Genomic DNA, 21,726 nt, shown 5'->3' on the forward strand with positions numbered 1-21,726 from the left:
TAGCGGACCAGGCAGGCAGGCAGGCAGTCAGCCCCCCAGCACCACCTCCACCTCCCCCCACCCACCGCCTCGCTCGCCTCCCAGCTGCGTCCGCCGCTGCCCCGTCTGGTCGCCCCGGCGTGCGCTCCCTTGCTCCGCACTCTTCCCCGATCCCTCTCCCCGGACCCGAATCCCTCCCCGCCAGCCAACCTTCCCTCGGTTCCACCGCCCCCGCACCCTCCGGCACCCGCAAAAAGAACCCCGTCGCCCCCCCACCCCGCCCGGTGAATGCAGCAGCGCGCCCCCACCGCCACCCCGGTGAAAACAACATGACGGGCATCGCCGCCGCTTCCTTCTTCTCCAATTCGTGCAGGTTCGGAGGCTGCGGGCTCCAGTTCGAGTCTCTCGCCGAGCTCATCGTCCACATCGAGGACAATCACATCGGTGAGTCGGCCGTCGGTGGGTGTGGAGGGGGGTGTGGGGGGGTCTTCGACGAGCAATCGGCTTAGCCTCCAAGCTAGCTAGCCAGCTAAAGCCTCGTCAACTCGGGTTCCGCTACTGCCGCAGCGGGGTTTAGCGTCGACTTTATTTAGCGTTGAAAATGAAGCCGAGCGAGCGTTGTTTGGCGTCGGCGCCTAGATCGGGGTCGGCCGATCTGCCGATGCGACCCCGGCGGCGTTTGCGCGTAATTAGCATCCCGATCAGACAGCGGTTCGCCAGCTAACGTTTCAATGTTGGCCACCGAGGAGGGCCTGCCCGATGCCCCTCGGTTAGCGGATCCAACGCGTCTGCAAAGCGGCACCCTGAGCAAAAATCACACCCATTGACGTGCGATTGCGTCCCTGTCATTTGACTTGGGTGCATTTGTTTTATTATGACCCCCACCCCCCCCCTCCACTAAAATGCACAAGTCAGAACTTGTTGCACTTTTCATAAAGTTTGTCCGCAATTGAGGACTGCCTGCAAGGCTTTTCATTCCATCCACTCATCCAACCATTTCCTATAGGCTTATCTTTTGGTTAGGGGGGTGTCTCCTTTCTGGATGAGTTGCAAGTCAATTCAGAGTAATAATTCCTCAGTGAGCAATGAAAAGTCATTAGATGTGGGGGGATGTGTTAAAAATTCACTTAGCACGAAGGTTCATTTTCATTTGACCTGACTTTTTATAGATGTGTTTTAACCACCACAAATACAGTACTAGAACCCTGTGACAAAATCCCCACTCCATGCTTAATTAACTCATTCCTTGCCATAGGCAGCGATTGTTTACAAATCAATCTCAACATTGCTGCCAGCCCCCCGGTCAAAATGGAATGGACATCTATCACTGACAATAGCAGCCCACAAGAGTTTCCATAAGATAATTTGAGATGACACCAAGGCCCTATTACTTTTAAAATGAAACTCCTCAACTCACTTCCTTGACATAGACATGCCCACAAGATGGCGCCAGAGCTTTTCTGTCTGCGCCTCAAAACTAGCCAATATGTAAATTCCCATCTACTGTAGATGAGCGACAAATTGACGGTCAGAACAAAGAACTCCACGCTTAATAAACACAATTAAAGCTCATCAGTATTCTGGTGCAGTGGAACGAAGCGGTGCACGACGGTGGCCGTAGACGGAAGCGTTTGTGCACCCGGTCGCCATGGCAACTGGCAGCTTCTAAAAGGGGTCAGGAAGGCAGCGCTTTGGCGTCAAGCCGGCACACCTGCTGTCTGGTCCACAAAGAGCCCACGCGGCCGTGCCGTCGGTCGGGGTGAGGACACCCCATGTGATGTCACACCAGAACAGATGATGTGTTTATGGGCCGGGAGGGGGGCTGCTCCAATCTGGGAATAGCGCTGACGTTCTTTCCTCTGCCTCTAGTTAAGTAGAAAATGAGATGAGGCCTTAAAAATATATATATTTGCACCCTCCCTTCAAATTGATAATCAGGCAAGGGTGGACCTCCAGCTCACCTGGTGGTAAAATGAATAGCTCTGTACACTCTCCTGGGTCAGCTATCAGTTGCCCATACAGGCCCCCCATCTGCCCCATAGTTTGACCTTTGCCCTCGGAGCCGTCAAGCCTGCTGACTGGTCATTTACCAGTCCGATTAATGACCGGCGCTCTGCTGGCTTTTAGTGCCACAGCTGGTCGTCAGTGGCTTTGGGAGCTCCAAGTTTAATCGATAGCTGGCACGCAATTGGTTACCGCATCTGCCTGAGTGACAGAAGCATAGTTTCGTTTAATTATTGGCTGCTATTGACGGTGATAGGCGTTCGATCCATTTTCACTGCATTTATGGAATGTGTGTTGCAGTTAGTGATAGTGAATGTGTTCATGTTTAATGTGTGTGTTAATGGATTTCAAATTGTAATGTAACTTTTAGTTTAAAATGCCGTTTTCATACAATGGCGTCTCAATATTATTACAGGACTTTCTTTTTAAAATAGTGGTATGCCATTTTAAACCTGCATAGTTGAACCAAATTAGTAAAACAATTGCTTTTACGTGTCATCGAAGATTATAAGTGCTTAAAAGCGTCACTACTACTCAAGCGCTCTTCAAAAACCTTCTTGTAACAACGCTGCCGTCTTGTGGTCGCACCAACACATTGCACCATACACCATCCTAGCCCAAACTAGTGTGCTACAAATATGAAAAATAAACAACTCCGTGATAATATCCATTGGCGACCTCATCCTCTAAAAACAGCGATAAAACACACACACACACACCAACAATGACATAACCGTGCTCTTTCGATTGAGGAAGAAAAGCTCATTTAATTGTTGTGCCAATAGGTCAGGTGTGTGGAATGTGATGATGTCAGGCCGACCCGCCCGCATGCACATTGGGATGTCACCAACACACGCACCAACCTGCCCCGTCACCGCAACAAAGGCAGCACAAAGAATCTGAGCACAGTAGAGATTAAACAAGGGGAAAACACTTGAGGGCAAAGTAGGGAAATGCCAAATGGCTTTTTTTCCTCACTGTAAACAAGTCTGCCCCATTTTCATGAGTTTACTTTTTTATTTTTTATCTTTATAGATTAGCAGTTAGAACGTCCTTGCAATCGTTACAGACTGAATCAGATCATATTTTAATTGAAGAGTGTTGGTGACTAAAAATGCTTACACTATCTTATATAAAATGGACAACAATAGGCAATATTGCACCTGGGCTTTGCGTTTGACACCTGTGGTCTAAATCATTTCACGAAAAAAAATGTTTTTACTTTAATAATCATTTATACATACATACTTGCAGTTGGCTTGCCTTTAGCCTCTGCACTTCAAGTCCATTGGTAGAAAAGAAAAAGGATTTGGCGGCCCCCTAGATGGCGCTCGTAGCCCGACCAAAGTCTCCAATCTGGCCCTCAAAAGCCACGTTGTTTTCCACTGACGTTGGCGAGGTGTGACACGGGAAAGGGTGTGCGTGTAGCGTACTATTTCCTGAATGACCTGTGAGGGTGTAGCGGCCCAATTAGTGTATCGGCATCTCCAAAGCGGAACTGTGGAAGCTCTCTTTTCACACCACGCACGCCAGCTAACACATCATCGCGTGGCGGAAGTGGCCTGGGCCCCAAGTGCCACGCCACGCACCGCACAGTATAATTACAGGGAACGTTACCTTTTTGGGGGGTTTGTTAGCCCCTCCCACATTCCCGTGCGTTGGCCTCCATCCGGTTGCCTGCTGCTCGAGAACCATGTTCAAATGCTGTGTGTGGCTTAATTAGCAGCCTGCAAAACAAGCTGTGCATTCTTGGCCAGCTTCCAAAACATGTGGAGACACACACGCACACGCACATAAACACACATGCGCGTTTAGTTACAAGTTGCATCGTAACAGCAGGGGGCGCTCGTTTGCCACGCTGATGAGACGGCGTTCGCGTTAGGGGCACTTTTGAAGGCGGCCGCAAATAATTACTTTGTAACTGAATTTAAGGTTCAAATGATACTAACAGTATATCGCGAACGGTATTGTTTTAATTTTTGCAAATATTCATTGATTACACTCAGTCTTTACAGCTCCCAGTCGAAAATGTGACAAATTTCAGGTCGACAATGTCTCCAAATGAGAAATCGATCACCAAAATACTTGTTGATTTAATTCGCCGGAAGACTCGAGTAATCCCGGAAACCAAAACCACAATACGTTATCCAGAATCGGAGTGGTTCAACACAAAAAGAAAGCCATCAAGGCTTCCTGCGCCGCAAGGCGAACGGACGTCGTAAATGCGGCGCCCGTTGAACACCCGCACCTGGCTCACCTCACAGACTTCGTCACCGCATAAAACTGCGTGCGTCGCTGGTTCGCAATCCTTTGAATTGTTCGTCAACATGTACGAAACCCCCGCTTAGTGGCTTTTATGGTCCTTTTGTCACCACGCTAGTTGTTTGTCAGTGTTAGCATCCAGAATATGGCACCTAGAAACGCTCACATCTGACAGCCATTACGTGACACGCACGAACTGTCGATTCCATCAGTTCTTTTTCTCAACACTGGGTGGCGGTAGTGCTTCGCAGTAGCCCCTCCTGAGGTCCCCCCACTGCTTGGTAGGCAGACTTCCTTTTTTTGATGTGAAATTGTTAATGGCACTCCCCTCGGGCAATGGAAGTCACCCTAGAGCCCGTCTGTGTGTGTTTTCCAACTACACTGTAATACATTCATCTTTTCCTCCCGTGCGAAAGTCTTTTTTTCGCCGCTCTCAAGACACAAAGTCTGGGAAGGGCACCGTGGTGCGTTCACAGAGGGCCTTATCGCCACTCGTGACCGTCTTCCGTGCCGTCTTCGTCACCCGCCGTTCTGAATGGTCGCCATTTATCCGGCGGATGAGTCCACTTTTTGAATGGGGAACCCTCTCTCTGTTTCAGACACAGATCCCCGAGTTCTGGAGAAGCAAGAACAGCAGCAGCCCACCTACTTGGCCCTCAGCTACATCAACAGGTACCGGCCGCCACCTTTAGGAGGCAGCGTGGGTCCGCCGGCGCCGATCTGGCCCTTGCGTGCTTTCAATTTGCCGAAGGCGGGCAGCCGTCGAAATGACGGATGTCTTCCCATCGACAACGGCGTGACTCATTCGCAGAGCGGGGGGTGGGGGGGTGCACTCCAAAGACATTAGACGCCTGATTCAGGATGACGACCCAAGCGCTGCTTTGTGTGTTTGTTTTGTGGCGAACCGATATGTCACATGACTCTTAAATCACTCCGAGCCGCAACATGAAAAAAAATGTGCGTGACTAAAGAGACAGTTTTTATCTTCGAGGGCATTCAAATCTTTTTTTGACGGCCACAGACGTCCAATCCAATTTGATCGGGAGCGATAAACCGGTCCCAACAGATTGGAGGTCTATCGCCCTCAATGGCCCATTCACCACCTTTGTCCTCAGGTTCATGACGGACGCGGCGCGGCGAGAGCAGGAGACCCTGAAGAAGAAAGCGGCGCCCAAACTGTCGTTGTCCATCACGGGCGCCGTGTCCAGAAACAGCACGGCCACGCCCCCTCGCCACACCAGCGGCAACCTGACGCCGCCCGTCACGCCCCCCATCACGCCTTCCTCCTCCTTCCGCAGCAGCACGCCGACAGGTACGACAGGTGTGTGTGCGTGCGCCCGAAATGCAGGAATAGTTTATATTCGTCTCTTCTTAGTGCTGCCAAAAACCTTGAAACACGTTGATAGATTCAAACGGATTAATTGTCAAAAATATGCATTTTTATTTTTCTGAATAAGTGAATGATCACAGCCATTCCTCCCATTTTAAATAGATTACTATAGTATATATCCATTGCTGTCCCTGAGCACTACATGATATATTTTCTAATTATTAAAAAAATATATATATTTTCTGTTTGTAAAGGTGCTAGTATGGAAAAATACAGTTTCTTCATTTCAATGGTGAAAAACAGTTTGAAAACAGTCTTTTTTTTAAAGGTTATGAGCATGGTCACAGAACTCATCCACTTGTAAGTCAAGGCACTATTTGTTGAAAAATGCTAACACGACTTGCCCTAAGCAAGTTCGTCATCTTGGTATGTGAATATTCGTCTTTGTGCGCACACAGAAAAACTAAGATGAGTCTTTCTACCCCATTAGACTGTGTGTGTTTTAAATAAAAGGGGCTCCTGCCGCGAGCAGACCATCAACACTCTTCTAATTACATAGCAGCTGTCATGCTGTGTGTTCAAAATGGGCCCTGTGTGCACACACACACACACACACACACACACATACATGCTCGAACACACACATGCTCGCACGCACAACTCCGAATCGGCCCAAATGGTTCCCAAAGCTAGTGTTAGGTCTGCACTTTTACACACGTACCAGAGTACCTACCATCCATTTCCTCATGCTGTGGTGCAGCGTATCCTGCGAGACGGCGGGGGGCCGGCGCGCGCAAGTGAGACTCCAAAATATTTCCCAGCCCGGGCGACGGGAATTGCTCCCATTTAATGTTCACCCCGAACGTGACACCGTATTTACAGCTATTGGCGTGTTTTCAGGGAGCGAGTACGACGAAGAGGAGGTGGACTACGAGGAGTCGGACAGCGACGAATCGTGGACCACCGAGAGCGCCATCAGCTCCGAATCCATTCTTAGCTCCATGTGCATGAACGGCGGCGAGGAGAAGCCGTTCGCGTGCCCCGTGCCGGGCTGCAAAAAGAGATACAAGGTGAGTGAGCAAAATGTGGAAAGCGCATTGATGGCGGTTAATTCATTCATTTTATTTTCTCCATATTTATAACCTAAAATTAGATCATCACTTATTTTTATATAAAAAAAGACAGAAACGACTCACACTGGCTAGGCATTACGACCATACTGTATATATCAATGAATTAATAGTAATAAATTATGTAATGTCAGAAATCCTGCTTATTTAATTAACTAGTGCAACTTTGTGATATGGGGCGCCCACTACATGATAGATGATTTTATAAAAAATACAAAAAAACTAATGTTGGACAGACAATTCACTACTATTGCACTGAGAACGAATGAGCCACAAACAAAGGCATTAACCTAACAACAAATGATTAATGTCATTATATTTAAAGCCATGCTAGGAATTCTAGCTTCAATTGGTCAGTGCGGACAGTCCAACCTGTGCGGTGAGTAATGCATCCTTAACAATTGAAAGTAGCAACATTTGACAAAACAACGCAAAAATGCATTCCATCATTGAAATACAAAATAATTTGTTTTCATTTGCTATTTGATAGTCTATTTCGATGGTGTAATTCCAGTTCCCCGTTTACATTTGTAATACTTGTTGTAGTTGGCCATCTCACAATTGAAAACACACTATATCCAATTATTATGGTGAGATTTGACTGACCTTATGAGAGATAAAAAACCTTTTCTCTGACACGCAATATACAGAGTGTCAAAAAGTGAGCCAAAAGTTTCCAAGAATCAAATGGCAGTCAGTCACCCTCGACATGACTTGATTGAGGCCGCTCAGAATAATGACATTTTTACTACAGCGTTTAACATTATTTCAATGTCACATTGACACATGTGAACATGACGGAACACTTTATGACCCGGAGACATTTTTATGGACGCGTTCCCAATCGCTCCTGAAGATTTATGCTTATTAAAAACAAAAGAGGGCGTGGAACTAAGCGCTGGCGTTATGCACTTCCAGAACGTGAACGGCATCAAGTACCACGCCAAGAACGGCCACCGCACGCAGATCCGCGTGAGGAAGCCGTTCAAATGCCGCTGCGGAAAGAGCTACAAGACGTCGCAGGGCCTGAGGCATCACACCATCAACTTCCACCCGCCCGTCTCCACCGAGATCCTGCGCAAGATTCAAGGCTAGGCCCCGAAAGGTTCCTCTCCTCACACTAAAAGAAAAACAAAAAATGCATGCTTTAAGTTCTTTCCCCATTAGTTCTCTCTTATCTTATCTTATCTTATATCACTCGTATTTCCAAAAGTATATCTTTGCATTATTTTTTGATTGTACATTTGCACATTTCGTATATGCTATCAGTTATTTTCCACATTTTGACTTGGTGCTAAAGGAAGTGAGCGAGAGAAAGCGCAACCAAGCCCCGCCCCCTTCGCACAATTTACCTCCTTGTTTTTCCCCCGCCCCGAAGCGCGTTCACTCCTTTCACCTTTGTTTATCGACTTTTAAGTTATATTACAAATCGATATATTGCTATATAAACAGTAGACACATAGTTGTATATACAAAATACTATAAGCCTATACACGAATAGTTACATTTTATTTGCAAGCTTTATTTTATATACTTTTTCTCGTCAGTATTTTGGCCCGAATGCTCCGAAGTTTCAGATATTTTTCTAATACGCCGGCTAACGTTTTACTAATACGGGGAGAATATCGACTGATATTTACACAAGTGTATTGTTGCCACATGAGAGGGGAAAAAGTCCATTATCAAGTTTTTATATCTAATAATGTGATGTTCAAAAAGTGTCACCTTAGACAAAACTGCAGTTAAAACTTGATAGGCTGAGAAATTTATGTTAACATGATAATAACATTTCGATATACAGTGGTACCTCGAGATATGAGCTTAATTCGTTCCGGGACTGAGCTCGTATGTCGATTTTCTCGTAACTCAAACGAACGTTTCCCATTGAAATGAACTAAAAACAAATTAATTTGTTCCAACGCTCTGAAAAAAAACACCAAAAACAGGATATTGGATTGGAAAAAATGTTTTATTTGTTCTAATTCGCCATCTATTAACAAAGTATCAAATAACTAGTGGTTTAATAGTATACTAAAATGTGAGAGTGGGGTGGGGGAGACTTTTTGCACGGCAACGCGCTCCATAAGATAACATAAACAAATTTAAATGAACTTGGATTACGATGCAGACACACTCAAAAATAAGTTTAATCTAACCTTACACTAAACTTAATTCAAATTTTGTTTGACATTTTTATACCTTTCTTCTCCCGGCCGGCCGGGTTGGCTCTGTTTGCCCCGCCTCCACCCTGACTTTCAGATGCAACCTATCGATGCTACTTTGCTTTTGTATTCCTTTCGAAATATCCTGAAAATGATGCACACAAATGTCCTCACAATAGGATAACACACGACCACTTGCCGAGTAGTATATATAACTCTCGTATTAGCGATCGCCTCGCCCGAGATTCGCAATGTCTAACGGGGAAAAAAAACACAGAAAAAATGCAACGCTCCGCCCAGTGCTCGCAGAGACATTACAAAGAAGGAGTTGCGACCAGAGAGACAGTGCCCATGATGTTCTTATGAGCAGCCTCTCGTGTCCACTGTCTGCTCGTTAATCCAAATTTGTCTCGTATCTCAAGATATTTGCCCGAATTTTTACTCGTATCTCAAATTTCTTGTATGTCGAGCCACTCGTATGTCAAGGTACCACTGTAGTTGTTTGTTTTTTTACATGCTATCATACACAAAGGTGATACTGGACTTTTTTTTCTGATGTGGCGGTAATACCGTAAGTATTTGCAATCTGTTTTTTCCCCTCCTCTTTCATAGCAAGTTTCATTTATCGAACGTGTCATTCCAGTTGCCAACATTTTTTACATTTTTTCCATGATGGTTGCCAACAGCTCTCCACTGCCAAAACATCCACCATACCATGTGCCTGATTGGGGAAAAGGGTGGGGAGAGGGCGTGTCTCGTCACCCTAAAAAAAAAAAGAGAAGGAAAATGGGTGTACGTTGAATGTTTTACGCATGCACCCATAAGGGTGATTTGTACAAAAAAAAAGAGATTAGCAGCTACAACCCGTCTTTGTGCCACGAGAGCATTCCAGTTGCGCGTAGGGGAAAGTGCACGCATATCAAGACGTCAGCTTCGGGTGTTTTTGTGCCGTTTAGTGCGAGTTTGTCATGTTGGTGTGCCCGCTCACTCCTGTGGAGCAGGAGAGTGCGCCACCTTCACGTCGTCCCTTTTTAGAGGAGCGGAAAAGCCGGCATCGTGGTTTGCCACGGGTCCATTTTGTGCATTAAGAAAAGTCCCATCCGCGACGAAAGAAGAGTCCCGCTCGGCGATGACGGTCGCCACGGTAACGAGTCCACGCCCCCGGCCAATAAGAGTACAGTATTAGACGTGGGGAAAAGGCGGGGGAGTCCCATATTTACAATGTACAGTGAATGTATCGTAAGGTGTCCTTTTGTCAAGTGCTTTTAAATTATATTTTCGTATGTAACGTGGACTTAAGTGTTTTGTATCGGGGGAAGGGTGTATCGTCTTTCATATAAAAGAGAAGCTGCTTCAATGTAAAGACAGGTGCCAGCCTGGAAAAAAATGCAAAAATAAAGACTTACGGTCATTTCGTTTTCTGGGTAAGCTCATTTATTCATCAAGGGTTGTTTTTTGATGAATTGATGACAGAGCGGCGGTGTGGAAATTACAGTTTGTGTACTTTTCATCAGAACATGGAATATGGCCACACGCGAGCAGTAACGATACACGTCGCACGTTTCCATTATGTACATTACATTCAGAATAAAGCCTTGTTTAGTGCAGATACATTAAAATGTAATGCTTTTTTCTTTTCACGTTTCATCGCCATCGACGGCGGCCAGCCAATCCAACGGACACAACGCTTATTCCCGTCAATGGCGATGGATGTTAAATCCTCTTCCCTGAGGCAGAGCAGCGTAATGGTTCGGAAGCGATTGAGCCCACGATGACACTTGTTTTAGTTCTTTACAGACTCGGGGTCATTTCTCCATTTTTTTTTAAATACAATATCCACATGCAATAGCAAGTGGGGACAAAATGACCTGACAAATTTGGAAGAAAAAAAGTGGAAGCAAAGCCTTTGCGTGTCTCCCTTATTGTAACCTGCACAAAAAAAATACTACGGATGATTGTACACTTGACGACACAAAACGGCGAAGCCCCCCGCCCCGTCACTCGATCTGGTCGAAGTTGAGCACGTGGCCGTCAAAGTGCGTGAGGACGTGCCTCTCGAAGACGCGTTGCTGGCATTCGAGGGGGAACTGCTCGGCGCACACGGGGCAAACCTTCCAGTGGCTTTCCACGTGCTGCTCGAAGCTGCGCTGCTCAAAGTGGGGTGGGAAGATCACCTCGCACAGCGGGCAGCGCTTGTGCACGTGGTTGCTGGGGAGGAGAATGGCAGCCAATCAGTTCAGAGTAACCCTTAAAATCCCCCCAAACCAACAGAAAATCAACTGGAAATGACCAAAAACCAACAGGAACCAAAAAAACAAACAAGAAGCATCTGGAAAAATCCCTCAAAATCATTAGGAAATTATCCAAAATTTATCAGAAGTAACCCATGAGTACCCAAAAATGGAAGTGATGCAAAATACCACAATCTAAAAACAACTACATGCAAACGAATTTAAAATATGTGATCTAAATACCCTTAAATCTTCATAATGACGCCTAAAAGTGACATCAAAATCACGGAAATCTATTAAATAAAGAAGACTTCAAGTATAGTTGAAGCTGAAATAACATGCATGTTCTCAGATGTAATTATCATTTCTTCTGACACCACTAGGGGCGCTCACGTACCAGCAATGATCCTTGCCCTACACTTGTGAGTAGTATTAGTGCATTGAAAAGAAATGGTTGAATATGTATGTGATATTTTTAATTTCAGATATAACCTATATTGAGGATGTCCTGCTGATTAACAAAGTCTTGTAAAGCAGCTGTTGTGTGAACGTACAACTATTTTATTGACTATGAAAAGAATGTGTTGTGAACAAACCTGGATTCAAAGCAGAAGGCGGCCCTTGCTTCGTCCCTTCTGCCGGGCGGATGGTCGCACGACGCCTGAGCTCCGTCGCCCCTCTATGTACGGGAAGCAAACAAAAAGCCTAAGTTGTCGCTTGGCAGCTCGGTGGAATTGTCCTCGCTTACGTCATGTGCTTCTTTAGGTGGCTTCTCCGCAGTCTTCGGGGGGCTGGTGCTGCGTGTAGGCTGGATGCGGACCACCTCTTGGGGCCAGCCCGCACCGGGGTTGGAAATCGGGTCCGTTGGAGTGATTGGCGGCGCGCAGGGAGTGGCAGAAGGCGGGGCTTCAGGTGGAGGCCGGATCAGTTGCTCCGGAGAAAGGGAGATGTCCGTTTCCTGGTCTAAAAAAAGTCAAGGTAAATGTCAAGGTAAAGATTTTTTTCCAGTTCCTTACTAGAAATATACCGTATTTTCCAGACTATAAGTTGCACTTTTTTGGGCTGGGCCTGTGACTTATGATGATTATTATTATTTTTTCACTCTGACCACCAACAACTTACTATAGTTACCCCCCAAAACTATTATTATGTTACATTAACAAGTCCCCTTTTTGTCCATCATTCCCCATCTGACAATTACTTTAACGTATGATCTTTGCGACTTAAGAAACCCCAAAAAATAGGATACCTTGCGTGTCGTGGTCGGCGTACGGGTTCCCAAACTGCAGTTCCGCGGGCCTTCGTGGCACCAACGGAGGCGGTGAGGGGTCCTGCGGGTACGGCAGCGGGTACCTTAGCACCAAGGCCCGTCCCACGTTCGCTTCCTCATCACGGGCGTCTTGCTCCCGACTTAAAAAGTAATGCAATTCCTAGAAAAGAAGGGGGGAAAAAAAGAAGTCAAAAGGATTCAACTTTAGTTTCCTTCCTCACTGTCGTCGCCCTTTGTGATAATATGTGCGGCTCTAGCATTAGTATTCTACTCATTACTGTAATAGGTGTCAGACTTTGGCTCCATCACCCCCTCCCCGACCTCCGCCGATGACTTCATTAGTGCTCTGTTAGCAGGTTTAACATTTAAACCAGGGTTGGCTAGGTGAAACAGACACGCCGCCTGGCATTTGCATGGAGAGATTAATTAGCGGGGGAGGTCGGGGAGAGGAAACACGCGACAAAAGAGCACACGTAGTGGCCTTCAAAATGGAATTTTGCCGTGTTTTAAGGGGTGCGCGGAAATGAACGCCAGTTTCAAATGCAGTCAGGATAAAATGATTTTCCTTCTTCATAAAATGGATGGCTCCAAATGACTTTTACTAATCATTGAAAACTAAAATGTTTGGCTCAATACATCTCTTAAGGATGTTCCAAATTGCTACATTTTTCTACCTCTTGTAGCCTCTCCTTGTCCTCCAAAGCCCGGGCAAGGTCTTCTTTCAACTCCATCACCTCGCTGGTCCGCTCTGCCATCTGAACCTTAACATACACACACACAGAATAAGAAGTTATAGCAACCTCTTAAGGCTCTTTTGACTCCAGAGGTTTAATTTCATCCCAAAAATCCCCTCGGCGTGGCTTTCTGCTTCACGTCTGTCTGTCCGGCCCGCTTTGCCAACTTCTCAATTGTGTTTGCTTTTTTTTGGGGCCCCCTTCTTCCAAATTCCCTTTCATCTCCTTCGGTGAAAGCCCCGAGGGGATTTACGGCACGGCATTAGGAGGGTGAAGTTCAGGTGGGGAGCGAACGCGACTGTCCGTCTGCCTCTCTAGCTTCGCCCCTGATGTAAACAGTCGTAAAACATGGCGGTCGGCGAGGGGGTGGGGGTCCCCCGCTCAGACGGGAGGTCCGATCAAAGACCAGGGAGGAAAGGGGGGGGTCGCTTAAAAGTGCCGTTCACTTAGATTGCTTATAGTGAGCAATTGGGTTTATTGAACGGCGATAGGCATCCCATCCATCGCAACTCCAGTTCCGATGGATGGGACGCCAATCCCCGTCAACGGCGGTGAGCACTCACTCGAAATCTTTCCTCCTCATTGGCCAGCCGCTGTTGGAGCGTCTCGTTAATGGCGCACTGCTCCTTCCACTTTTCTTCCATTAGCGCCAGCTCCTCCTCCACAGAGGGGCTCTGCGGCGCCGTTTCTTCTTCTTCTTCTTCTTCTTCCCGTCTTCCCCCATCCTCTGCCACCGCCGCCTCCCTCGCGTCATCTTCCTCCTCCTCCTCCTCGGCGCCCGCCCACTTAGACTGGACCTCCACCCAGCTTGTCATGCGCAGGCTGTCCTCCCTCCTTTCGTCGCGTTCTCCTTCCCGGGCCGACTTGTCGTCGTCCCGCTTCCCCCCAGCAATGTCTGCGGTGGTGCTTGGGTTTTCTAGTTCAGTGCTGATTGTCAAGGTAGACGCCTCTTGGAGGGCGATAATTCCTGTTTAAAAAAAAAAGAACAATTCTGTGATTATTATCTAGAGGCTGCTTTGCGCGCAAGGGAGAATCATTTCAATTAAGTTTTTTTGTGTTCTTTTTTTGCATTGGCCAATCGCTATTATTATCACGATTATATTCTAATTTAACACAGTTTGAAAACATGTGTAATGTATGGATGAAATATTAGATATTAGATTTGATCACAATCATATACTAATTGCCCAGCCTTACTTACTATTGACTATTTAGAAAGTTAAGTCAATGGATACTAAATAAATCAGTTTCCTTTAATTTCCTTTTCTCATTCTAAATATACTTTAAAAAAATGTTTTTTCTTTTGGGAATTTTAATACAAGAAATGTTGAAGCAATTAATTCATTTATGGTCAAATAAATTGTCGATTAGATAACTGAGTACTTGCTAGCTACACTCAACCCAGTCCTCTCAGGCGCAAACATTGTTTTCTCATTTGACAAAAAATGAGCCAAGTTCAAGGCAATAAAAAGCCATAATTTACCCGCACGTTGGAAACTTTTGACAAGAGGTATGCGTTTTCAAGTGGCTAATATTTTTCCAAGGTTGACTTGCCTCACCTGGATAACATTCCGACAAGAAAGACTGGGTGGGAAGGGGGCAGTTGATGTTACTTTCATATGTAATGGATGAGCCGTGCATTTTTCACATTTTAGGGAATTTCAAATATTAATTCCTCAATTCCAAATCCACCAGTAAATGCGCGGCGAGCATACCCGCCGTCGGCGAATCCGGAGTTGGGGTCAGTGGCTCTGGGACCGTCTCGGTAGACGCGTTTCTCTTGTGCTCCTGCGTACGGAAAATAGCGTGCAAATATGTGGGTGCCTCCTGCCTCGGTTTGGTCTTTCTGGTTCCGCGGCAAAGTCACTCACCGCGTGCGACTCGCTCGCGTTGAGTTTGGCCACCTGCCTGCGCAGCCGCTGGCACTCTCGGTATTTCTCTTTGTAGTGCTCGGCCGCCATGTGCAGACGCAGCTTCAGTTCTTCCACCTCTCGCTGCAGTTCGGCTTCTGCTTCCGACACGACCAGCGTGCTCGTCGCCGCCTCGCCCTGAAAAAATGCAGGCGAAAATATTGACGCGGCACGAGTTACTCAAATGGGTTACCGATCGACCGACCGCTACCTTGCGCCCGCCGCTTCTCATGCGATCCAGTTGCTCCTCCATATTTTGGCATTCGGCCTGCGCGTCGGAAAGGCTGGCGCGGAGTTTGTCCACCTCCAGGCGGGCGCGGTACAGCTCTGTCACGGAGTGGTCGCGGGCGCCGGTCGAGTCGCGGAGCTCCGAAGCCAGGAGGGATGCTTGCTGGCGGCATGCCGCCAGCTGGTCCTCGGCCTGGCGTAGACGCTCGCGCACGTGCGCCAACTCGGCCTGGAAAAAATAGTTAATTTTGTTGATCATTCATAATCAAGTTAACATATGCTATTTAAACTGCCATGCTAGCAAGGCAGGGGTTTTAATGCAAAAGAAAAAGATCAGGCGGATGGTAGCTGCTAATTCAGAAGATCAAGCTAAGGCTAGCACGAGTCTTAGCTTGTTTAATTTTGAACATATCTTTTAATCTAGCGATAATATACTGATTAAACAGCTATGCTAGTACACAAATAGCCCAGCTCCTAAAGTACTATATGAATTTTAATGCAAAATAAGGCTCTGCCAGATGGTGGATACCCTTAAAAAAAGAATGAAAACACAACTTAGTGTGATGATGACGATTCAAATGTATTGGATGCAATTTCCGCGTTTCCAGTCTTTGAACCTTGCCTTGTCATCTTTGAGTATGAGCAACTCCTTCTCCAAATTGTCCCGTTGTGCCGCACAGATCCGGAGCCGGTCCAACTCCTCCTGAAACTGAGCGATGGTCACCTCCCGGTTGAGCTCCACCGCCTTCAGCATCTGCAGCTCGGCGCTAAGCTTGGTGTTTTCCAGTTCGGTGCCCCGCAGGTGAACCTACACAGGTACGAATCCCAAAACAAAACCTCAGAGCAACTCTTAGCGGGTCAACAAATATCTTCTCCTACCTTGTAAAGATCCCTGTCGTCCTTTTCATTCTTCAACTGGCTCTCCAAATGATCCCTCTCCGCTGTCAGCTTCTTGAAACGGTCACGCAAGCTATTTAGTCAAGAGAGCAAAATCAAGACTTGATTAGCCTTGTCCACGAGAAAACGTACTTTCCTCAAAATGGTTTATACGTTACCAGTCCAGCTCGGTCTCTTTCTGCAGGCCTCTCTGAGTGACTCCCAACAAGTCCTCCTCCAGCTCCCGCACTCGATCGCTCGCCTCCGTTAGCCTCCTCCTCGCCTCCTCGCGTTCCTCCGACAGACTTTGCGAGGAACGCAGGAGCTCCTGGAGAAGACATAACACCAGAGTCATTTTGACCGAGACTTAAAACGTCAATCCCCCCGAAACCCGCCATTACTATTTCATTGTCAATGGCGTCCAATTGCGTTAGCATCCCATTCAAAAGTGACGTTCGACTTGTTCACAATAGGTAATAAATGATATTTATTTTCTTCACGTGGCGCTGCTCTTCGGGAACTTGTTTCAACTTGCGCTGGGGTAGCAAAGCGCAATAAATCAAAAATAATATCATTCGTCACCGCAGAGGAACTTTTCCACACCCTCAATTGTAATTCAAAGTGGACATGCAAACGGTTGTCGCTTCAGGGCATTGCAACATCACTGTATGATTTTTCTTTTTCTTTTTTGGCAGCAGTTTGGGAGGCACTTTAACACTTCATAAAGACCTTATAAAAAGTCTAGTCATAAAATTAGCAGCCGCAAAAAAAATGTACTTAGCATTTCATGTAAAACTCACAAAAAGGATTTTCATCAGGCATAACACGCGCGTTGAAAAAAAAAAAAGAAAATGGACGCACGCGTTCACTGGTCATATATCAACACACGGAAAAAGGAAGTAGAGTGGTAATGAGAGAGCGTGCGGATTTCCAACCCGTAATTTATAGTCATTTTGCCGTTAGTGAAAAGCGAAACAAAGACAATTCTAACTCAAAGCAGCCTCCTTTGACTTTAGGCCTTACTGCGCCGCTAGAGGGCGATAGCACACAAGAACTGGACTATAGGATGTCCTTTTCTAGGCAAACTAGTTTGTCGTTCAACTTAGCTTAGTTAGACTATTTTTTTCTATCTTCGTTTGAACAATCGTGTTTAACTGACGTTATTCGTCACCGGCCTCCGCGGACGCTTATCGCCGTCAATGGCGGCGAGGGGACTTAACGTTCAACCTGGTTGTGTGTTCGGAGAAGGCAGCACGTCTCCCTCTCTTGCTCCCGTTCGCGGGAAAGACGCCTCTGCTCTTCCTGCAGCTGCTGGTTTTCTTCTTGGAGGAGACGCATTGATTTCCGGAGCTCCTTCAGCTCCTGCTGCGTCTCCTCCACACGCTTGGAAAAGGGAAATAACGAGAGTGGGCGAGAAGTTAACGATGGTTTCGAGTAGAAACGAGCGCTGACACGCATAGGGTGATTTTCCCCGTGTTTCGTACCTCCAGCAGGCCACTTTTGTTGGTGACCACCAATATGTCGGAATTGCTGTCTTCCTCGCTGACAGTCAGAAGTTCCTCCTCGGTGGGCGTGGCCGCCCTGAACTGGAAGGGCGTACTGGCCCCTCTGATGTCGCCGCCATGCGTCACGTAACAGAACTGGTAGAATTCCCCGTCAGACTTTGGAACGTAATAACCTGGGTGAAACATGACAATGGATGGATTAGTAGGATTATGCTTGCCGTTGAACCGCAACTTCATGTCATTGCAATGCTTTGAAGAATGAGAATGTGGAAAAATCAGTTGATTTTGGCGGTCGTTCATGTTGAACAATCGACGGTCGACTTTACTCGCCCCACTTAAAAAACTAAGGAATACACAAAATGACCCAGTATGGAGTCGACGTGAAAAATCAGGAAAAAGTACATTTAGACGTTTTTCCATATTGCCGAGGCCTAATATGTCTCCTACACTTTTTAAAAAAATAGAGTAATTCTTTTTTTTACTGTTTTGCATCATTAACTATTAAAATCTTTCTTTAAAATCGGAAAATGTCTAGGACTAACGAGGCTAAGATATACAGGAGTTTATGTTAAATTCCGTTTAACCACTTTGAACCAAGTTTCCCTCCAGTCATTTGACATTAAGTGCAGGAAATCCGTCTGCAAACTTCTTTTATGGACTAGCGACACACCACAGCATGTGCTCATATTTTCTTTGTGTAATATCTGACCATTTCGGGCCCAGTAAATCCAGTTGCATACTGGCCTATGCTTTGAGTGTGTGTGTGAGTGTGTGTGTGAGAGTGTGTGTGTGTGTTTGTGTGCATGGTTGGTTTGAAGGTGCGACACGCGGTTATGTTTCCCGATTAAATAAAAGTGCTCTTTTAATATGCGTCATAAAATGGTGAAGTTATTTGGGAAAAAATCAAGCGTGTGCAATTGGCTACTGTATACCTTGGAACACCACAGTTCTGTTCACAGTATTTCCCGGCTCGTATTTTTCAGGCATGGGGGACCACATGAAGGTGTAGTAATCGCGAGCTGTGCTCCAGCCAACCTGAAGACGACACAAGTCAAAGTAAGAATGAAAACCTTTTTTTTACATATATATATATATGTATATCCATTTTGACTGTGAGGGCCGATCACTAAAATGAATTTCCCCTTTTTAATATTTTTTTAAGTATAATAGAATGGCATCTTAGTCACATTAACATGTTAATGTTATCTACAATTTAATACATTAACTATCATGCTTCACAATCTTTTTTTTTTATTTATGTTTAGATATAGGTCGTTTTTATTTTGCCAGGAAATTAAGTTTGAATGTTTTGTCGAGACGGAATTTTAAACTAAAACTACTTTTCAAATGTTAGTTTTTTAAAATTGGAGAATTGTGATAAGATTTTTTTAGGTGATATTTGACTTAAAAAAAAGGAATTTTGAGAAGTATTTCTAGTTTTATGAGGAAATTAGAATGTTATATTATAATCTTGAGTCAAAATATTTTTATAATCTGCTATAAAAAATGATGTCCCAAACATTTTAGTTTAAAAGCATTACCAAAATGCAACGTATTTAAATCTTGCAATCCTCCCAACCTCTCCTGAAAACCACAACTACTCTGCGCCACATTAAAAGAATTGTCCTCTATGCTACAACATAAACAAAGGCCTATAAAAATACTGAATTAACTCATTAAAAAGCGTGAATAAATAAACAAAGGGCCACAATAGAAATTACACCGCTTTTTCTCCTCTCTTTGGCGCCTGTTTGGCTTTCTTAAAATGAGGCTTTCGTGGGAGGGGTCAGTCTACAGTTTACACTGCAGCTGTGTGTGCGAGTGTGTGTGTGTGTGTGTGTGTACGCGCCGAAACTGTAGCTAGGGTAAAAAAAAATGGAGGGTGGGGTGGTGGAAGGTGACAATTTGATACAAAATGGCAAGGAAGACGTAACGATGTATGCTGCTATGCGGTACTTAACGAAAATAAGGTTCGAACCCGTGCCACGTGAGGGGAAAAAAATGCGGCGACACGAGAATCTCTCACACACGAACTGTAAAAAACGCGGGTCCGTCCTCCCGGTGTCGGCCTCCCGCCAGATCAGCTTGTCCGCTCACGCGTGCTTGCGTTACAGTGAGGAAACATAAATAATTTTGCTAATTGCAGAGTGAAGGTGACTGACAACGGCCTTCGGTATGGTGCGGCATTCCAGCACGGCAGTCGTGTTATAAAGTAATCACAGGCATGGCGTCTATCAATCATTCAGCCAAGGGGTGAGGGAACAGCGCGATGACACCTAAATTACACACCCACGCCATGGGTTTCTCCCTGCTCACCTGGCAAAACATGCCACGACCAAAATCTTCCACGGGGCTTTTTTAGACAGCTGTTTGCATTGGAGGAACTAAACATTAAAATAAGAAGTCTAAAAAAATATAAAAACTAAACTAAATATTTGAATAAGGGGATTATATTAAAGGTTTGTTGGAAAATAAATACTAGACAAAAGCTGGCAGGATTGGAACAGGCAGTGTTTATGATCGACAGGTTGTGAATAGTTCTGGCCGCTAGGGGGCGTCGGTGCACAAGTCAATTCAACTGCGTGAGTCATTCACGTGAAAAAAAATGCGAGAATCACGCTGCATGTTGTTGTTTATTTCACGGGCTTTACGGTAATAGACTCCAATTTATTTGCGCTGCGAGGCCTCTTACAATTCAAATGGATTGGACGTCTATCGCAGTAGATGGCAGTGAAACATGACCGTTCATTAAAGTTTAATTAGCACAAACCGTTAGCAATCCACTTTTGCCAAATAAACTTTATTCCTTTTTAATTGAAGCGGCAGATTTGATGTCAACGATAAAATGTTTTGTCTCGTGACTTTATGGAGACATTTCATTTGCCGCTTTTAATTGGGGGGAAAATTAAGAGTAAAGGAGAGGAGGAAATGGAAGATCGGATCTTGATTTACCTTAAAAATGCCCACCCAGTCCTTGAAGTGAGGTGTGATGTAAGGGGTGAGAGTGTAGCGACACTCCAGGGGTGCCTGAGGCAGGAAACTTTTGCCCACGTTTTGGAATATGACATGAGCAAAATTGGACGTTTCCATGATACTCATGACACTGCTGCCAGGTGAGGAATCCACCACCTGGAACGAGGACATGGTCTCTTCTTGCTCACTTCATTGGTCTAGAAAAAGACGCAGAGAAACTATTTATTTCCTGCTACAAAAATATAGTTTACTTTAGTTTGCCTATTGACACAAACGATATCAGGGGAGGTGAGAGGCTATTTAAAAAACATCTATCATAAAAAGATGTCATTTTTAAGCTTTAATGTTTGGGAAAAATCATGAAAGCATATACCAAAATATATACAGTCTAAATACGCTTTGAAGTGTTTAAAGACAGACTTCAGTTCTTTTAAATGACATTCAATTTAATAGTTTTTCGCTATTTCCTATGTAAATTCACAATATAGGAATATACCTATCATATAATATAATCCAAAACACTGCATTCTATTGTTTTGATGGTGTTGCATTCGATTGCCCTCGGAAAGAGAAATACTTCTTTACAGTGCGTTACTTTATATAAACTATATGTAGAAAGCAAAGCCAATGGAAAGCTAATATTGCTATATTCCCAAATCCGAAGCCTTGTTATAGTGTCCTGAGCCGATCTGGCTGTAAATACGCAGTCATCTCAATTCTATTGGCTAAGTAGCTACGTAAGCCTGGGAACAGGCCATGTCGTGTCAAGTCTTTAGCTGGCTAAACATGGCTTGAGTCAGCAGGCTAGCAGAAAGAATGGCACGATCGTCGGCGTTGCGGCCGCCCCATAGGCTTCGGCATCAAATTTTTAAGTACTTCAAGTGGGAAAACAGAGGGAATAGCTCACGAGCGGTTCGTTGTTTTGGTCCCTGTCCTGTCTGCGATGTTTTGGAAGCGCGGAGGAGGAGGATGCGCCGCTTCCTGAAAGCAAACGATAGACAACTTCCGGGATGAGGCGATGACGAGGGATGCTGAGGGTGCCAACAAATTCAAAAATAAAACACAAGAAATCATAGGAAAATGTTACTTTTAAGTAGTGTACCCTTAAACCAGCGATCGGGGGGATATATCT

General features: G+C 45.4%; 2 protein-coding genes across 3 annotated transcripts; one reads left to right on the forward strand and one right to left on the reverse strand.

The window, feature by feature from the left end:
• The first annotated feature begins 13 nt into the window (after nt 1-13).
• On the forward strand, nt 14-10,278 carry LOC144066795 (juxtaposed with another zinc finger protein 1). Of its 2 annotated transcripts, none has more exons than XM_077590129.1 (5): nt 14-423; nt 4,845-4,917; nt 5,361-5,566; nt 6,476-6,645; nt 7,624-10,278. In XM_077590129.1, the coding sequence occupies exons 1-5, from the start codon at nt 309-311 to the stop codon at nt 7,798-7,800; spliced, it is 741 nt and encodes a 246-aa protein (XP_077446255.1). In that variant the 5' UTR covers nt 14-308; the 3' UTR covers nt 7,801-10,278. The 2 variants fall into 2 exon arrangements, with proteins under 2 accessions (XP_077446255.1, XP_077446254.1); XM_077590128.1 differs by having other exon boundaries at nt 5,361-5,557.
• tax1bp1a (Tax1 (human T-cell leukemia virus type I) binding protein 1a) lies at nt 10,270-21,678 on the reverse strand. The gene is made up of 17 exons (XM_077590126.1): nt 21,502-21,678; nt 20,574-20,791; nt 18,554-18,656; nt 17,601-17,794; nt 17,344-17,499; nt 16,296-16,444; nt 16,120-16,210; nt 15,863-16,048; nt 15,224-15,469; nt 14,974-15,150; nt 14,818-14,890; nt 13,666-14,069; nt 13,043-13,129; nt 12,348-12,528; nt 11,847-12,061; nt 11,695-11,777; nt 10,270-11,075 (listed from the first exon to the last, which is right to left on the reverse strand). Exons 2-17 carry the CDS (start codon nt 20,763-20,765, stop codon nt 10,865-10,867), a joined length of 2,748 nt encoding a protein of 915 aa, XP_077446252.1. The 5' UTR covers nt 20,766-20,791; nt 21,502-21,678; the 3' UTR covers nt 10,270-10,864.
• Nucleotides 21,679-21,726: the final 48 nt, after the last annotated feature.

This window comes from Stigmatopora argus, chromosome 21 (genome assembly GCF_051989625.1).
Source record: "Stigmatopora argus isolate UIUO_Sarg chromosome 21, RoL_Sarg_1.0, whole genome shotgun sequence".
Taxonomy (NCBI): Eukaryota; Metazoa; Chordata; class Actinopteri; order Syngnathiformes; family Syngnathidae; genus Stigmatopora; species Stigmatopora argus.